Source organism: Lachancea thermotolerans (assembly GCF_000142805.1).
Source record: "Lachancea thermotolerans CBS 6340 chromosome E complete sequence".
NCBI lineage: Eukaryota > Fungi > Ascomycota > Saccharomycetes > Saccharomycetales > Saccharomycetaceae > Lachancea > Lachancea thermotolerans.
In genome coordinates, this window is record NC_013081.1 from 1,389,660 (window position 1) to 1,406,835 (window position 17,176).

The 17,176-nt window shown below is 45.7% G+C and overlaps 10 protein-coding genes across 10 annotated transcripts; 6 read left to right on the forward strand and 4 right to left on the reverse strand.

The window, feature by feature from the left end:
• Positions 1-277: 277 nt before the first annotated feature.
• GAP1 (amino acid permease GAP1) lies at positions 278-2,068 on the forward strand (the record flags this gene model as incomplete). Its single annotated transcript, XM_002554114.1, has 1 exon — positions 278-2,068. The coding sequence occupies one exon, from the start codon at positions 278-280 to the stop codon at positions 2,066-2,068; it is 1,791 nt and encodes a 596-aa protein (XP_002554160.1).
• Positions 2,069-2,263: 195 nt separating this feature from the next.
• On the forward strand, positions 2,264-4,084 carry RKM3 (protein-lysine N-methyltransferase; the record flags this gene model as incomplete). Its single annotated transcript, XM_002554115.1, has 1 exon — positions 2,264-4,084. One exon carries the CDS (start codon positions 2,264-2,266, stop codon positions 4,082-4,084), a length of 1,821 nt encoding a protein of 606 aa, XP_002554161.1.
• Positions 4,085-4,411: 327 nt separating this feature from the next.
• Positions 4,412-5,503, forward strand: KLTH0E15686g (60S ribosomal protein uL4; the record flags this gene model as incomplete). The annotated part of the gene is made up of 1 exon (XM_002554116.1): positions 4,412-5,503. One exon carries the CDS (start codon positions 4,412-4,414, stop codon positions 5,501-5,503), a length of 1,092 nt encoding a protein of 363 aa, XP_002554162.1.
• Positions 5,504-5,661: 158 nt separating this feature from the next.
• On the reverse strand, positions 5,662-6,708 carry HMT1 (protein-arginine omega-N methyltransferase HMT1; the record flags this gene model as incomplete). Its single annotated transcript, XM_002554117.1, has 1 exon — positions 5,662-6,708. The coding sequence occupies one exon, from the start codon at positions 6,706-6,708 to the stop codon at positions 5,662-5,664; it is 1,047 nt and encodes a 348-aa protein (XP_002554163.1).
• Positions 6,709-6,840: 132 nt separating this feature from the next.
• PEX8 (Pex8p) lies at positions 6,841-8,565 on the reverse strand (the record flags this gene model as incomplete). The annotated part of the gene is made up of 1 exon (XM_002554118.1): positions 6,841-8,565. One exon carries the CDS (start codon positions 8,563-8,565, stop codon positions 6,841-6,843), a length of 1,725 nt encoding a protein of 574 aa, XP_002554164.1.
• A 104-nt stretch (positions 8,566-8,669) lies between these two features.
• On the forward strand, positions 8,670-9,497 carry DSC2 (Dsc2p; the record flags this gene model as incomplete). The annotated part of the gene is made up of 1 exon (XM_002554119.1): positions 8,670-9,497. One exon carries the CDS (start codon positions 8,670-8,672, stop codon positions 9,495-9,497), a length of 828 nt encoding a protein of 275 aa, XP_002554165.1.
• Positions 9,498-9,528: 31 nt separating this feature from the next.
• Positions 9,529-10,107, reverse strand: PAC10 (tubulin-binding prefolding complex subunit PAC10; the record flags this gene model as incomplete). Its single annotated transcript, XM_002554120.1, has 1 exon — positions 9,529-10,107. The coding sequence occupies one exon, from the start codon at positions 10,105-10,107 to the stop codon at positions 9,529-9,531; it is 579 nt and encodes a 192-aa protein (XP_002554166.1).
• Positions 10,108-10,534: 427 nt separating this feature from the next.
• KLTH0E15796g (uncharacterized protein) lies at positions 10,535-14,278 on the forward strand (the record flags this gene model as incomplete). Its single annotated transcript, XM_002554121.1, has 1 exon — positions 10,535-14,278. One exon carries the CDS (start codon positions 10,535-10,537, stop codon positions 14,276-14,278), a length of 3,744 nt encoding a protein of 1,247 aa, XP_002554167.1.
• A 396-nt stretch (positions 14,279-14,674) lies between these two features.
• On the reverse strand, positions 14,675-15,991 carry KLTH0E15818g (uncharacterized protein; the record flags this gene model as incomplete). The annotated part of the gene is made up of 1 exon (XM_002554122.1): positions 14,675-15,991. The coding sequence occupies one exon, from the start codon at positions 15,989-15,991 to the stop codon at positions 14,675-14,677; it is 1,317 nt and encodes a 438-aa protein (XP_002554168.1).
• A 605-nt stretch (positions 15,992-16,596) lies between these two features.
• KLTH0E15840g (uncharacterized protein) lies at positions 16,597-17,034 on the forward strand (the record flags this gene model as incomplete). The annotated part of the gene is made up of 2 exons (XM_002554123.1): positions 16,597-16,644; positions 16,741-17,034. 2 exons carry the CDS (start codon positions 16,597-16,599, stop codon positions 17,032-17,034), a joined length of 342 nt encoding a protein of 113 aa, XP_002554169.1.
• Between the last annotated feature and the right edge of the window lie 142 nt (positions 17,035-17,176).

The following is a 17,176-nucleotide window of genomic DNA, read 5'->3' on the forward strand; positions in this document are numbered from 1 at the left end:
ATCTGATTCTGTCAGTCCTCTGTGCTACCACTCCTCATTTGAGCTTATCTTCCAGTCCGGTGATTACGTGATCAGAAACACGGCCAAACAGATAAGCTCCAATCTCGCAGGGTGATAAGCTGGAGAGCTGTGATATCACGACAGTGCATCAAAGCTGCATGGACACGAGTATACAAGCAGGGACCTTAGCGCGGTGAGACGGGATTGTTGCCAAGATTTGTATTTACCTCGCCAAGAACACAATCCACTCTCAACTCACGACAACCTCACCTTCCATATGTCTTTAGAGGACAAGAAAAACTTTGTGTACGCCCAGGAGGAGCCCCTCGAGGGCCGCGACGTGGGCCACTCATCCTACGAAACAGGTTCCGGCGAAATCACGGACTCTAAGCCAACATCTTCTGGTTCCCGCTGGCAGGACTTTGTAGACGGCTTCAAACGTGTTGAGCTGGGAGACCTGGATCCCAACCTGACTCAAGCCGAGAAAGTTGCGATCGCGACCGCGCGTTCGCCTTTGCAGCGCCACTTGAAGAACCGTCACTTGCAAATGATCGCCATCGGCGGTGCTATCGGTACGGGTCTGTTTGTCGGGTCTGGTTCAGCCCTGAGAACTGGTGGCCCTGCAGCTGTACTGATCGGCTGGGGTCTGATTGGTCTCATGATTTACAGTGTGGTGATGGCCATGGGTGAGCTTGCCGTTACCTTTCCAGTGGCCGGTGGTTTCACCACGTACATTCCACGTTTCGTCGACGACTCTTTTGGTTTCGCTATTAACTACATTTACATGTTGCAATGGCTGGTGGTCTTGCCTTTGGAAATTGTTGCTGCATCTATTACTGTCAACTACTGGGGAACTCCTGCCAAGTATAGAGACGGTTTTGTCGCCTTGTTTTACGTCGTGATTGTCATCATCAATATGTTTGGTGTCAAGGGATATGGTGAGGCCGAGTTTGTCTTTTCCATCATCAAGGTCACTACCGTCGTTGGCTTTATTATCCTCGGTATCGTGCTTATCTGCGGCGGCGGGCCCGTCGGCGGTTACGTTGGGGGTAAGTACTGGCACAACCCTGGTGCCTTCAATGGTGACAATGCTGGTCAGCGTTTTAAGGCCGTGTGTTCTGTTTTCGTTACCGCTGCATTTTCCTTTGCTGGGACGGAGCTCGTCGGTCTTGCTGCTGCCGAGACCGAAAACCCAAGAAAGGCCCTTCCACGTGCTGCTAAGCAAGTTTTCTGGAGAATCACTCTGTTTTACATCATCTCTTTGTGTTTGATTGGTCTCCTGGTTCCTTACACCTCAGAAAACCTGATCGGAAGTTCTTCTGTTGACGCTGCTGCTTCTCCTTTTGTTTTGGCTATCAAGACCCACGGTATCTCTGGACTACCCAGTGTTATTAACGTGGTTATCCTGATTTCTGTTCTTTCCGTCGGTAACTCTTCTGTTTACGCTTGTTCCAGAACTCTGTCCGCACTTGCCGACCAGGGATTCCTGCCTCAAATCTTTTCCTACATTGACAGAAAGGGTAGACCGCTAGTCGGCATCCTTGCAACCTGCACCTTCGGACTTTTGTGCTTCATTGCTCAATCTAAGAAGGAGGGAGATGTCTTTAACTGGCTTATGGCGTTGTCAGGTTTGTCCTCTCTGTTCACCTGGGGTTTTATCTGTATTTGCCACCTAAGATTCAGGAGAGCCCTCGCCGCTCAAGGCAGATCTACAGATGAGCTGGCATTTACTTCTTATGTTGGCGTTTGGGGTTCTTACTTTGGTGTGATCCTGATTTGTTTGGTTTTCATTGCCCAATTTTGGATTGCTGTGTGGCCAATGGGAGGGACACCTAACGCGTCTGACTTTTTCCAAGCCTACTTATCGGTAGTGGTCGTGCTCTTCTTCTACCTGGCCCACAAGCTTTACACCAGGAACTGGACTTTTGCTAAGAGAGCCAAAGACATTGACATTGACACCGGTAGAAGAGAATTGGATCTTGATGCTCTCAAGCAGGAAATTGCCGAAGAAAAGCTTCGCTTGTCTACTAAGCCCTGGTGGTACAGAGTTTATCACTTGTGGTGTTAAATAAAATGCTTCGAGTGTAACTAATGCGCGCGCTATAATCACTGGAAACTACGAATAGTCGCTGATGGTTTCCATATATATTACATTCTCTTGATGTTATATTGACGTTATAATATAGTAAAAATATCATGTTTAAAAATTAACTTTTCTCTACTCATCGCGAGGACAAGATCTAGATCAAAACAGAAGTCAAGAATGTCATGCACTCTTCCGGAAGACTTGGAAGGCATCTTAAGCTTCTGTTATGATAGCAATATCCATTATGCTGAATCCAAGCTGGACATCAAGCTTTCGGCTTTGGGGGGCCTAGGTGTTTTCGCGGCTACAGATCTTAAGCCGGGCGAGGTCCTGTTAAGGGTCCCCAAGGACGCGGTATTCTCTGCTTCTAACAGCAGTATCGCTAATCTGCTACTCGAAGAGGAAATAGATGGGATGCTTGCCCTCAACTTGGCGTTCATCTACGAAATTTCTGTGTTTGGTCTTCGCAGTCATTGGTATAGATACCTTAAGAGCATCAAGTTGGAGGACCAAAACGGACTGCTCTATCTGCCACCTAGCTGCTGGCCAGATGAAAGAAAGAGGCAATTAAGTAAAACAAGCCTCGACACCTTGTTCAATGCGCTAGAACCTGAGCGAGATCTCAAAACGGGCTACGAGGTTGCCCTTGATCTTGCTCAAAAGTGGCACCGCGAGGCAGGCCTTTCCCTACCAGAAGGATTTTTCGATGAGGGTGATCGAGAAGCGCAGTTCGCACGTTTTGTAGCCACAGCATACGCCGTTTCATCGCGAGCTTTTGAAATTGATAGCTATCATGAGAGTGCTCTGGTGCCGATAGCAGACCTTTTCAATCATCACGTATCTACCCCAGATGTGCGCTTTGAGAGTTTGTACGAGGTTTGCCCACTTTGCGGTGAAATGGGGGTGTGCGGCCACTCGATGGAGGAGGGCGAGATGGAGGACGAAATGGAGAGCGAGGGAGAGGAAGAGGAAGGGACGGAGGGCAAAGGTGACAAGGAAGATGAGATGGAAGACGTGACGGGGGAAGATGAGGACGAGGTAGATGCAGAGGAAGAAGACGATCAGGCAGAAGAAAAGGAGGACGAGGTAGGAGAAGAGGGGGACGAGGCAGATGAAGACGGGGTTGGAGCTGATACACAAAACAAGCAAAACTCCACGAGCACAAAGGAGCTCACGCCTCAGCTTATACAAGAACTGGAGCTGGAGGCAGACAACCTTCCGCTACCCAAGCCCAAAAAAGACACTCTAAGTAACGGAAGGACTGCATTCGATGATTTAGATGCGGACACATGCGTTGATATCGTGCTTGCAAGGTCAATAAGCAAGAACGTCGAGATATTCAATTCCTATGGGGACCTTTCAAATCCCTTGCTGATTGCCAGGTATGGATTTTGCGTTCCAAACAATCCCTTTGACACCGTTCATCTGGGCCACGAAGTCGAAAAACTCTGGCGCGACTCCAAGCGCACCCTGTCTCCACGGTTTGAATGGTGGATCGATTCTGGCTTTGAGCTTTTTATGAACTGGACGCGCGCCATGTCCGAGGAAGATCAGTCAGATAGCGACGAAGAGCAAGCCGAAGCTGAGGCCCCCGAACTTGAGAGCGATGACGAGCAAAGCGAAGCATCCAGCGAAGCTGGCTCCGATGCTGCACTGCCGAAATGGCAAGAAGAGTTGTGCATCGACCACGAGGGCACTCCAACTTCGGCTTTGCAGGCCCTTGTAACCATACTGACATTCCCAAACGCAAAATGGGCAAAGTTCATCAAAAATAGCCACAACTCCGGGAAGATGTGGTACAAGATGAAGACATTGAGTGCACCAGCAGATAAGGCGGCTCGTGCGCTTCTCAAAAATTTACTGCTGAGCAAAAAACAGAGCTATACCTGCTCCCCATCTGATTTGCATAACGAGCCTGCGCGCGTACTGCTCAGCAGCGAATTAGAGATTATAGACAAATGCCTGACAGCGTTAAAGGCACCTGCTCCACGTACGTAGCATATTTTCTAGTTGCAACTAACGAAGTTGCGAAGAGCCGCAACCTGGCACGCTTGGCAAGGAAACAACTCCCCAAATCAGTACCGATGGGTCGAGCCTGTACTGGCTCTTTTAGTAACTCGCCCTTAGCCGCTGAGGAAAGTAGTATTGATACACATCCACGTGACAGAGGATCGAATTCGTCTTGGATTACACACTCTGGATCGTTGCTGAAAAATTTTTCAGAGCTAAAAATTTTTCAAGACATATAAAGATGGAGGCGATGAGCTCGCCAATTTGTCCCTCTTGTCTTACCTAAAAAACCATCATCACAAAAGGCTAAATAAAATGTCTCGCCCACAAGTTTCCGTTCACGGTTTGACCGGTGAAACCTCTTCATCTTCAGTTGCTTTGCCAGCTGTCTTCTCTGCTCCTATCCGTCCAGACATTGTCCACTCTGTGTTCACCTCTGTGAACAAGAACAAGAGACAGGCTTACGCCGTCTCTGACAAGGCTGGTCACCAAACCTCTGCTGAGTCCTGGGGTACTGGTCGTGCTGTCGCCCGTATTCCTCGTGTCGGTGGTGGTGGTACCCACAGATCTGGTCAGGCTGCTTTCGGTAACATGTGTCGTGGTGGTCGTATGTTCGCTCCAACTAAGACCTGGAGAAAGTGGAACGTCAAGGTGAACCACAACGAGAAGCGTTACGCCACTGCTTCCGCTATCGCCGCTTCCGCCGTTGCTTCTTTGGTCTTGGCTAGAGGTCACAGAGTCGAGAAGATCCCAGAGATCCCTCTGGTTGTCTCCAACGACTTGGAGTCTGTCAAGAAGACCAAGGAGGCTGTTGCCGCTTTGAAGGCTGTTGGCGCTCACTCTGACGTCGTCAAGGTCTTGAAGTCCAAGAAGATGAGAGCCGGTAAGGGTAAGTACAGAAACAGAAGATTCACCCAGAGAAGAGGCCCATTGGTTGTCTACGCTGAGGACAACGGTATCGTTAAGGCCTTCAGAAACTTGCCAGGTGTTGAGACTGCCAACGTTGCTTCTTTGAGCTTGTTGCAGTTGGCTCCAGGTGCTCACATGGGTAGATTCGTCATCTGGACTGAGTCTGCTTTCGCTAAGTTGGACCAGGTCTGGGGTTCCGAGACTGTTGCTTCCGCCGTCAAGTCTGGTTACACTTTGCCAAGCAACATCATCTCCAACACCGATGTCACCAGAATCATCAACTCTTCTGAGATCCAGTCCGTTGTTAGACCAGCTGGCCAACCAAGCCAGAAGCGTACTCACGTTTTGAAGAAGAACCCATTGAAGAACAAGCAAGTCTTGCTAAGATTGAACCCTTACGCCAAGGTCTTTGCTGCTGAGAAGTTGGGCTCTAAGAAGGTCGAGAAGAAGACTAGCACTCCATCCAAGATCTTCTCTGAGACTTTGAAGCACGACTAAACTTTTTAAACTAAAGAAATTTACATACTTTTTCCATTGTTTAAAATTTTAGACTTTTTTCAACTTACTGACTATCAAGTATGTCGTCCGCTTTATGGATTTGTCGCTTTAACTACTGTACAGATATTTTTCATGGCGAACTATGTATAATACAAACATCAATGCATCAAATAGAAGTTTTCATTCTTCTTTGACCTTGTATTAGCGTCAGAGCCACTCGCCTTAAAGTTGTACGCGATCTTGATGTCTAGGTCTCTGTTGTTGGTCTTGTTAGGAACACAAGTGATTTCACCTTCCAGGGTTTCACCCTTTTCACATTCAAGGTCATCTTCCATGTAGAACACCGTCTGTTTCCAGTGAGTGTAAGGGGCGTGTGCTCCAGTAGAGAAGGTTACGGGCTTCTTGCCCTCAGGGGCAGGAAACTCGATATCGAACCAAGCAATAATCCCATTGATAAAGTCTTGAGATTTAGCCTCCACCTTAAACTTGGCTTTGAACGCGAGGTCCGCGACAGTGATGGTATTCAGGTCAAACTCAATAAGCTTTGATCTAGTAGTGTTCACAGCAGTGTGCTGAACTGTGTCAACTAGTGGCTCTTTCTTCACCAGGGGAACGAAAGGTGAGTAGTCAAAGCCATACACGTCCTGCCAGAAGTTCAGCTTTTCATCTTTGTATTGAGAGTCTTCAATACCTGCGACGTGGATCGAGCATTTGTCCGGGAAGATCAACCCGCCCTCAACCAGGTAGTTGTCACGAGCCCATAGGACTGTGTCCAACATAGATTCGTAAAGTAAGAAATATCCCATCCATTCCGAGATGATGATGTCAACCTTTGGGAAAGGTAGCTTGACGTCCTCTAGCTTACCACGCAATAGTGTAATTTTGTCAGAGAAGCCATTGAGCTCCACGATCTCGCGCGCCATTTCGATTATGCTGGACATATCCACACCGATAACATGCTTGGCCCCGTTCTTCGCAGCGAACATAGAAAGAATACCGGTACCACAGCCGACATCTAGTACAATTTTGTCTTTGAATAGATCTTTGTTTTGCGTGATAGCGTTCCGGTAAGATAGAGTACGAACGGTATCCTGAAGCATCTCTTCGTGAATCCCATAATGATCGTATGAGCTGAAGTAGTGTTGCTCAAACTCGTTGAGATCCTTCTTTGTGGTAGCAGACTCACCAACAGTAGTCTTGCTCATGTTTGAAGCTGCTTCTGTGATGCTATTTACTACTAGTCAATATGGTGATGGGGTAGACGTTAGTTAAAATGTGAAAATTTTCTTAAAAACACTTCCGCGATGAGATGTGGACGTCAGGAAAAATAAAAAAACCTAAAGTTTAGAACTAGCCCTAACCACGTTTTCATACCACCAACTAAATGCGTCATCTGTTATTTCATTGCTTGTAAGCTGTAACCAAAGATGATCTAATAACTTTTCCTTCCCTTGACCACAACTGTTAATAAGGCTCAAGCAGTTATCGAGCCAGTCGATGATATACTTTTGGCTCGCATGAGGAATCTGAACAACGAGGCATTCTATTAGTGTGGTCACTATCTCTGGCCCCATTTTCCACGAGTTTAGGATTCTCAAGTAGGTAAAATGAAGGATTTCCCTCACAAGGTCGTCATTATACGGATGCAGGAATGCTGCTTCACGTACAATCGACGTATAAACATGAACTACCTGACTGGACGATAGGAATCCTGCCAAAAACTGATTTGTAGATAAATCAAGGTACTCCAAACAATTTCCGCATTTCCATTTTTGAAGACAATCGGGAGAGACATGGTTCGAGAATAACGCTAATTGAGCTGCATGAGCGGATTCGCAGATTACTGTATTAGGGGAGCGAACGAAATGATTTAGGGTTGGAACTAGGATGCTGTGAAGAAGTTTTGCATCGATGGTCATATCAGCTACTGTTGACTCGACAAATGTCAGGAGAAAAAGGGCCCGGCTGTCATTAACGGCGTTGTTCATTACTGAGGGCCACAAATTTCCTCGCATAACTTCCAAACTGTTCACGTAGCTTTCAGGTTTCATCTTGATGGCAGTAGTGCACACCTCGTAGATGAACTCGTAAGACTCAAAACCAACTCTACCAAAATCTTGTAAGATGAAGTTCATGTAGTATAAGGACACGATAATCTGTAGATACCAGATGTCAGGAATTACTGGCTGTGTAACGCACCCACGAAAAATCAATACAACGGTCAATAACTGATTGGAGTACGCTTGCGACGAATAAACCGATTTTGGATTATTGAGTTCTCGGAGGGAAAGCTCAAAGGTCGCGGTACATATTAACTTTAACGAGCGAGATGTCACTTTCTTAGATGCATATTGAAGCGCAGCTTCCAGGGTTTTCGCGATATTGCTTATGTTTCGAGCCACACTAGGCTCACCCCTAGACGGGTCCTGAATGTAAGCTATTGAGAGCCCTATGAGCACTTCACAAAGCGGATCACACGGTACAAAGGCCGAGTCACCGGGCGAAAATACGGCCGAAAGAATGAGAGCCAATTGCTCAAGTCTTTTGGGCGTGCGAACGCTTCTCATGAATATTTGGCGCCATAACGGCAAAAAGTATTGCCTTTTCCAGCGCGTGTAAATCTCAACAACCGAGCCTCTTTCGTCCAAAAAGTACCTTGTCTGCAAGGATTTAAACTTATTCTGGGCTTTCAAAGCCCCACCTATGATAGCGATCTGGCCCGCGGACCACATGTTGCAGTCAGTAACTGCGCTGTCCCATGCTTGATAAAATTCATTCACACTGATCACAGGTTCAGAGATCTCCAGCTTCCATGAAAAGATAGCTTCCGAACTTTCCTGCAACGAGATGAGATCGTTTTGTAAGGCAGTTTCCCAGGCCTTGGAGCAGAACATAGCATGTAATAGTCTATCAAGATTTACCTTTGAACGTACCCTTGGCACATAATACACCAAATTGTTGAGAATTGCCTTTATATCTCCATGAAAGTTTGGTTTGCTCAGTGCGTTTATGATGTAGTCGACAGCTTGATCGGCCTGGCTCTGCCTTGCCAATAACGCCATATTTATTTTTGATCTTCAACACTATGGTTAATAATTGATTACCTTCTTAATTTTATCTTAATCGCAACCGACAAATAAGTACAATACAATACAAAAGATCGGTAATGTCAGGCGAAGCGCCGGCTGGACTGGCACAATTCCCTATTACGAGGCTATGCATGCTAACAACAGTTATACTGCCGATAATCGCTTCCATCGCGGACTGCAAATATTGGTTCTTGGTTTATGACGATCCATTTATAACCGAGTACAAGCAATACTACAGATATGTTATGTTTCAAATCGCTGCAATTAATGAAACCGATGTTGCGCTGATAACCCTGATATGGTACAACTTAAGGCACCTGGAGAGGCTGTTCGGGAGCAGAAAGTATGCTAGCATTATCGTCCTTTCATGGTTTTACACCACTGCAACGATAGTATTAATGAACAAGCTCTTCAACCTCAACCCCTTTTTCAGGTGGAACAGATTGACTAGTGGAAGCCTTCCCACTGTGCTTAGCCTTTTCCATTTTTACAAGGAGTACACGCCCCAGATTTACGAGTTCGACGTCAGGTTGACCAAGCCATTTGGTCTTCGATCAAAGCAGCTGAAGTGGACATTCAACGATCAGTTCATGATCAATACGCTGGTGATGATAATGCTAGCGAACCAAGGCATGAGCGGACTGGCAACTGGTTTCTTAAGCTGGCTTTGCGGGGTCTTCATCGACAAGGGCCTCTTGCCAGGCTCAGAAGTTTTCCGGGTTCCCTCGTTTATCAGTCGACCTGGCCACAACCAGGGGCAGACGCTAGTGACAGGCACAGAGTCTGACGCAGCTGATGTTAGTGAATCAGGGGCACAGGGATCGGTGACTGGTGGCGACGAAGAGCCTAGCGACGAGCCAGCGCGTCCACTTGGGGTACAGTTTCTCGATACATTTAGAATGTAATAAGCGGAGCAAATACTTGCGGTCTATACATCTATATTTTCAGGTTTTCAGTTCCTTGCTGGGCATGCTTCAGCTGTTGGCGCTTCTCGACATCCCAGTTGTAAAGCCTGGCGCAGTTGACCTCCATTGTGGTGATATTCTCTCTGAGAAATTCGACGTCTTCCTGGTTGACCTCCAGGTTTTGCTTAGCATCTGACAGTTTGCCTTCCAAAAGCGTTATCGCTTCTTCGACTGGATATTCTAGCATTACATCGGCCCCCAGCCATAGCCCGACTTTGAGGTCTTCGCTTGTGTCAATTTCCGCTTTAGTATAGAGCGTCTCGTTGAGCTGGTAGTTAGTCTCCATATTTGAACCGCTTTCCTTCTTTTTTTCCAACGCCCTGCACATATTAAGCGTGTTTTCTATGTCGGGGATCTTCTGTCTGAGTTGCCTAACTGTGACAAGCTTCGACTCCTGCATGAACTTGTACTTAGAGAGCCTCTCTTGGAATTTGTTGAAGCACAGGTCGAAGTCGTTAGGGTCTTTCAAAAAGTCTTCCACTCTTTCAACGAATGGCGCTTCTGGAATTCCGCGAGGGTTCGTTTTTGTCGAATTGAATAACGCTTCCATGACTGAACCTGACGTTTGATTCTTTTGGTTTGGTTTGGTTCGGTTTGAGCTACGGACCTCGAATCACCAAGGTCTTCCATGCCAGTGAAGATTATTTAGTCCATTACAAGTACTCTCAAAAGTACTCGCATATTACATAATCAGATGAGTTATTGAAATGAGTTAAGAAAATAAGGTATTTCAAAGATTTGACACCGGTGGATACATCGCAATACCATACTTGATGATACATATATTACTTGAAAAAGCTTGACCCAACTAGCTTGCTCATTTGCAGGATAGAAACACTGTACTATCCAGAATTGCACTAAGGGCTTTAAAGGCTTGCTACTTTTGACCCACTTGAAGGGTCCCCCGATATATTTCTGTCAGAACATTTCCCCGTCACCACAAGTCATTGCACTCCATACTAGGAGTTCCATAAAGCATGGATAAGGACCTAGTTGAAAATGAGCTTTCGTTTTCAACAGCGACCAGAATTGCTCTTGAGGTGGATCAGCTTTCAGTGTTGGCAGGTAACAACACTCCCATCGTTCAAGATATCTCCATGAGAGTGCCTAGTGGTTCTATCATAGCTATTGTCGGTGGTTCTGGATCCGGAAAAACAACTCTTCTTAACGTACTGGCATCCAAGGTGTCAAGAAATTTGAAGAAAACCGGTTCTTTCCGGTTCGTGCCCGAGTCTCCAGAACACTCTGGAGAGATAACAACAGCGTACCTGACGCAGCAAGACATCCTTGCTCCCAAACTCACATGCCGTGAGACGCTGCAGTATGCGTCAGATCTTAAGCTGCGATGTAGCAAGAACGAGCGCCGGAAGCTTGTAGAAGAGCTCATTGCAGAGTTGGGACTTCGAGATTGTGCCACTACGCTGGTTGGCGATTCACGCCACCCCGGTTTATCTGGAGGAGAAAAAAGAAGACTAAGTATAGGAGTCCAGATGATAGCAAACCCTTCCCTCCTGTTTCTCGATGAGCCTACAACAGGGTTGGACGCTTACTCCGCTTTTCTAGTCATCAAAACACTCAAAAAACTGAGCCACAAAGGTGGAAGGACATTCATTATGAGCATTCACCAGCCGCGAGCTGATATTTTATTCCTGCTGGACCAGGTCTGTATCATGTCGAAAGGCCAAAGTGTGTTTTGTGATAAAGTTGTTCGTATGGTCCCTTATTTCAAAGAACTCGGGTATGAGGTGCCACCTCATGTTAATCCAGCAGATTACTTTATCGACCTCTGTAGTGTTGACTCGCGGTCTCCTCAACTCATACTGGACACTCAAGCGAGGCTTGATGAGCTTGTCAAGAATTGGAAGATTAAACAAGACAATTTTCATCCTTTCAGTAATCCCGAAATGCCTCCCGCCGTTCCGACAATGCCAAGTGTACCTTTTTGGAGACAAGTTCACGTTCTAACCAGACGAAAGTTGCGTTTTAGCTTGAGAGATTACACAACATGCATTGCAGTATTGCTTGAACCTGTAGTGATAGGAGTGATCACGGGCTGGATTTTCTACAAACCTGACGGAACCTCTTTAAAAGGCTTAAGAACCATGACAAGCGCATTGTACTCTGCAGGCGCCCTACAAGGCTATCTGTTTCTCTTGTTTGAAATTTACAGATTGTGCGACCAAGATATTAAAGTTTACGACAGAGAGCGGGGTGAAGGCTGCGTCACACCGTTTTCTTTCTTGGTGTCTCAAAGATTGGCGAATTTTGTCGTTGTAGATTTCCCTGTGCCATTTCTGTTTTCCATTATCACATACTTCATGTATGGGCTTAGCGCCAATGCCAAGAGCTACTTCATTTATTTATCGGTAGTGCTCCTCATACACCAGTCATCAGTGTCATTCGCAATGTTTTCGGTAGCCATATCCAGAGACTTTTCGCAGGCTTCATTGATCGGAAACCTCAATTATACCCTTCAATCAATGGCATGCGGTTTTTTTGTCAATGCAAAAAGTATGCCTGTCTATGTTCGGTGGACCAAATACATCACATACTTGTGGTATAGCTTCGGAGCGCTGATGTCAAATCAATTTACGGACTTCGCGTGTGGCACAGGAGAGGATGGAGGTTGTCTTGGAAATATGATTTTGCAGACTTTCGGTTTTCCAAGGCACTGGCGAACTGTACCAATAATAATTGTTTTCTGCTGGACTATTGCATACTACCTCAGCGCGGTAGCAATACTGTATCTTAAGAAAACAGAGGTTGGTTTAGCAAAGCGTGTCAAGTCTAAAAAAAAGGTCGAAAAAGCTGACCCATTGATGGAAGTTGATGTTGAGTCTAACCCGCTACAAGCTGAAACAAGTGAGGAGCAAGGAATAACCATTGAATTGTGCGGCATTAACCTCAAAGCCCAAAAGAAACACTTTTCTATTCCGCGCTTTGCAAAGAAGAAAGGCGAAACTACTATCGACATTCTTAACAACATTGACGCCATTTTTCAACCTAACGCCCTAAATGCTATTATGGGCCCATCAGGTTCCGGGAAGTCGACGCTTCTCAACCTGCTGTCAGGCAAACTTCGTTCTAATATTTTTGCTTCCTTTGAAACGGACGGATCAATACTTTATAATGACACGCAAGTGAATCAAGAAGTATTCAAAAGTATCTGCTCTTTTGTTCCGCAAGATGATGATCACTTACTGCCCCAGCTTACCGTGCGAGAAACTTTGGCATTCGCTGCCGACCTGAGGCTGCACCGCTTGAAGCCGAAAGAGCGTTCTCGTAAAGTTGACGAGCTAATCACTGAGTTAGGTTTGAAGCACTGCGAAAATACGTTGGTTGGATCTGAGCTGGTGAAAGGCATCAGCGGGGGTGAAAAAAGAAGAGTGTCAATGGGAACACATTTGTTGATGGACCCACCTGTTCTTCTCTTAGACGAACCTACTTCAGGACTTGACAGCTTCACATCTTTCAAAATACTAGAGGTTTTATCCAACATAAGCAAAAAGCCAGGGAAAACAGTTATTCTCACCATTCATCAGCCAAGGGCAGAGGTTTTTCAACAGTTAGGAAACATTCTCTTACTCGCCAAAGGTGGCCGTATTGCTTTTAATGGTTCCCCTCATGAAATGATAGGCTACTTTAGCCGTTTAGGTTTTGAATGCCCTCCTTTGACGAACGTCGCTGATTATTTCCTTGACTTAATATCTGTTAATACTCAAAATGAGACAAACGAGGTCATCTCCCGGAAACGTGTTGAGTACTTATTGCATAATTGGGAGCAAGAGGGACAGGCGTTCACTAAAAGGTCCACAGAGAGCTCGGACAAAGAGCGTTATAATGTTTTTGAATTTGAAGATTGGAAAAGAGGGAAAGCTTCTTTTAGCATGGCTTACCGGGTCTGTGTGAGACGTCAATTCCTAACAATTACAAGAAACATGCAATCCTTGAGCGCAAGGCTGGCTCAAATACCAGGCGTCGGCATAATTCTTGCACTCTATTATGCCCCCGTTAAGCATAATTACGCGAGTGTTTCAAACCGTCTTGGGCTTATCCAACAATCGACTGCTCTCTACTATACGGGCATGCTCACAAACCTTGCCTGTTATCCTGGCGAAAGAAATTATTTTTACCAGGAATTCGATGATAACATATATGGAGTCACGCCTTTTTACTTGGGTTACATGACCCTCGAACTGCCTATGGCAGCGTTCGCCTCTTCATTGTACGCAATATTCACGGTCTTGGTGTGTGGCCTGAACCGAACTGCTGGTAACTTTTTCGTTACGATGTATTGCAGTCTGATTATTTCAACTTGTGGCGAAGCGTTGGGCATAATTACTAATACCCTTTTTACAACTCCTGGTTTTGTGGTTAATGTGGTTTCGATAGTGCTTACTATTGGCTGTGTAATGTCTGGTTTGATGTCCTTGCAAATGTCCAGAGTTTTAAAAGGTTTCAATTACTTGAGTCCCCTCAATTACACATCGATGATTCTTATTAATTATGCCTTCCCCACTGATATGAAGCTCTCTTGCAATGACGGAGGAAGAAACTCAGATGGGTCGTGCATGCTTTCTTCGGGGAAGGACGTTCTGGAAAGTTATGGCCTGAAGACAGATACTCGAAAATATTTGGGAATTATAATATGTGTCTGGTTCATATACCGGTTCATTGCCTATCTGACTTTAAGAGCAAAATTGGAGTGGGTCCGGTGGTAAATGGCTCACTGTGAGAAGTTGCGTAGAACCGTCAGTAACAAACCTGTGTAACACGATGATACCTTAGTTGTACTTCTCTTTCAACAGAACATTCAATGGCGCTATTGGCGAGCCTTTAACAAACGTAGCGGTTGGGTATAGACGCGCACTATGATAGGCTCGATGCCTGACATCTGAGTTAATGAATGGTGATAAAATGTTCCCGAAAGTCCGGGACTCTACATATGACGCAGCCTTTGTAGTGCTAGGAGGGCTCGAGCCTTGACGGTAAACCATAAAAAGTCGGCTCTTCAGGACAACATAACATAAATAACGTTCCTAAGCCCATAAATGCCATATGTAGTATGCAAATGCAGTAAGATCCGCGCAGAATCTGTTTTAAAACTAATTCGTGGATCAAATATTTCTCTTTCCAGCAAGAAATTGGGGAATCAATCCGTTCACCCGCCACCTCCATCTCAGTTTCCTTTTCGCTTCGATGAACCATAACATTGTCTTGGAATCCACGGTGTGCTCATCGCGACTCTTCTCTTTTTCGGGTATGTTTTGTATCTGCAGTTGCAGTCTATTAATTAAATGTGGGGAAAAGGTATTTGCCTTGAACCTTTTGTTTGCAATGGGTATCGCTGGTTCAGTTTCTTCAAGTAAATCTTCAGAATTTATACTGCAATCTCTCGAACTATCGATAGAGTCATATGAAGTTTCGAATTCGTAGTCCTCTAGTATTTTGGCCGTCTCTTCATATCGCAGTGTGCAACTTGAGCACACAATTTCCCTAAAGTGGCGCCCCTCCAGTAGAGTGCTGATTTCATACAGGGGCTTTTCGCAAATAACACAACCCTTGATCTTCTCCTCAAGATTAAAAGCTTGCAGATACTCGTCTTTACTTCCCCTGAAAGACGGTTTCAACACACCTTCCAGTAGGTGCTCGATGTCAGCCACAGCAGTTTTCCCGGTTTCAGTCGAATGCTGGTCGAATGCTAGGTTTTGGTTTTCTACGCATTCGTCGTCCTCGCTGATCATGCCCATGTTCGCAAACGAATCATCATCATTGATGTGAGGCGTCAAGGTAAGCGAAGAAGCAGCTGAAGCACTTCTGTTATCCTTTAGTTTAATAGGAAGCCTCGAAATCTTGCTTTTACTGATCTTGCTTTTGAGATCTGATACGGATACCCTATTCTTGGCAAATCTGAGCTGACTTGGATCTTGAGGGATGTAATCTTCAACCAAAACTATTGGATGAGCAGACTCTGCCTCAGAATGCTGACGCTTGGGTGCAATGCTAATTCGCCTGTTATCCTTGTGAATGCGCATTTGAACCTCGTTCACATGGCTCTCGGTCGCGTTGTAATGCTTCTCCTTGGGAGGCGGAATGGGCAGGCTGGTTAGCACTTGATCATCGAGCAAATCAAGCTTTGCCGCCGAACCTGAAAGCTTAGAACGAAGTCTGGGCTTGGCTCCGCTTAAGGTGTTCCTAACAATCCTCCGTTTGCGTAACAGTTTTCTAGCGGGGTCTTCAAGCGGAGCATCCGTTCCTTTAGATGGCGTACTGTTACTATTGAAATGAAACTCCCTGTTCCCCGTCTGCCATCTCACAGGGGTCTCTCCTGATACTGGGCCATACGAAGCGTCTGAATGGCTTTTGTTCATGAGCAAAAGCGAACTATGGGTATCCTGCGATATAAAAGACGAACGCACTGCATCTTCGTCCATGGTGTAAGCCTACAAGTGCTCCAGTGCCAGAGCTCAGTTGAAATGTGGAGTTTCAATGCTATTCAATGCGAAACAACTTTCCCCACCGGAGCATTACCAATGATATTCTTTCTTGTTTATGATTTTCCTCATGCGGAAGCAGACATTCTTACTCGTCAGCGATCAATACAGGCACTTTAATGCAGACACTACAATAAGGGATTCATGACTTTCGGTCTGTCTGATAATTTTTTTCAATAACCTTGCATTCCGGTTCGTCTTCACATCTTATCTTGGAAGACGCCAGTAGACAGTTAATGTTTGTCTATTACTCCAAACTCGAGAACCGGAGTACGAAAGCATCTTACGGATTTTAGGTGTTTTATCTAGATGTAGGTTAAGTAGCGGGCGCCTGTGGTTGAAGTTGCTGTCGCTGTCTAGCACCTCTCACCCTTTGCCCGTCATTAAGCTTCTAAATTAAAGTGAAATGTTGGCACAGCAATCACATTATCGTGAAAAGTGCTATCAACACATTTATATTATCAAGGCGAAGTTCATCAGCCTTCTTATAAATCTTGAGACCCTGTAATAGTAAACCATCTACTCGCACTAAACAAAAATCAATAATGTCAGCGGCAGAGTACTATAAAGGAACTTCAGAATCCAAGCAACAAGTATGTCGAAAACCAACCCCTCCTTTAACACGACTCAGCGCAGCTAAGCATGTTGACGTGTATCGTTACAGGTAACTAACAAGGCTTTTGACCTAGTACACCAGCCCCGCAGGCCCTCCACCTGGCGCATATCAAGACTCGAGGGGTTTTGGATCACATTTCCAGAATAATCAACCTCAGCAGGCCTACTATGGTGCTCAACAACAGCAGTACTATGCGAACCAGCCCCCACAATACAACCAGCAGCAACACTATCAGCAGCCTGGATACTACAACCAACAGCAGCCCATATATGTTCAGCAACAACGTCCAACCAACAACAACAGTGATTGTCTCACAGCATGCTTGGCGGGTATGTGTCTGTGTTGCACCCTCGACATGCTGTTCTGACCTGAGCAGTAAGAGCGAGCGCGCTCCTTGCATCCCCACCGTTGCGCTGCTCGGATGCATCCATTTAATTAAAAAAAAAAAGAGCGATATGCCTAGAACTAATACGACGCGTTATGCGCGGAACTTTTTGTAATTTCTTTCG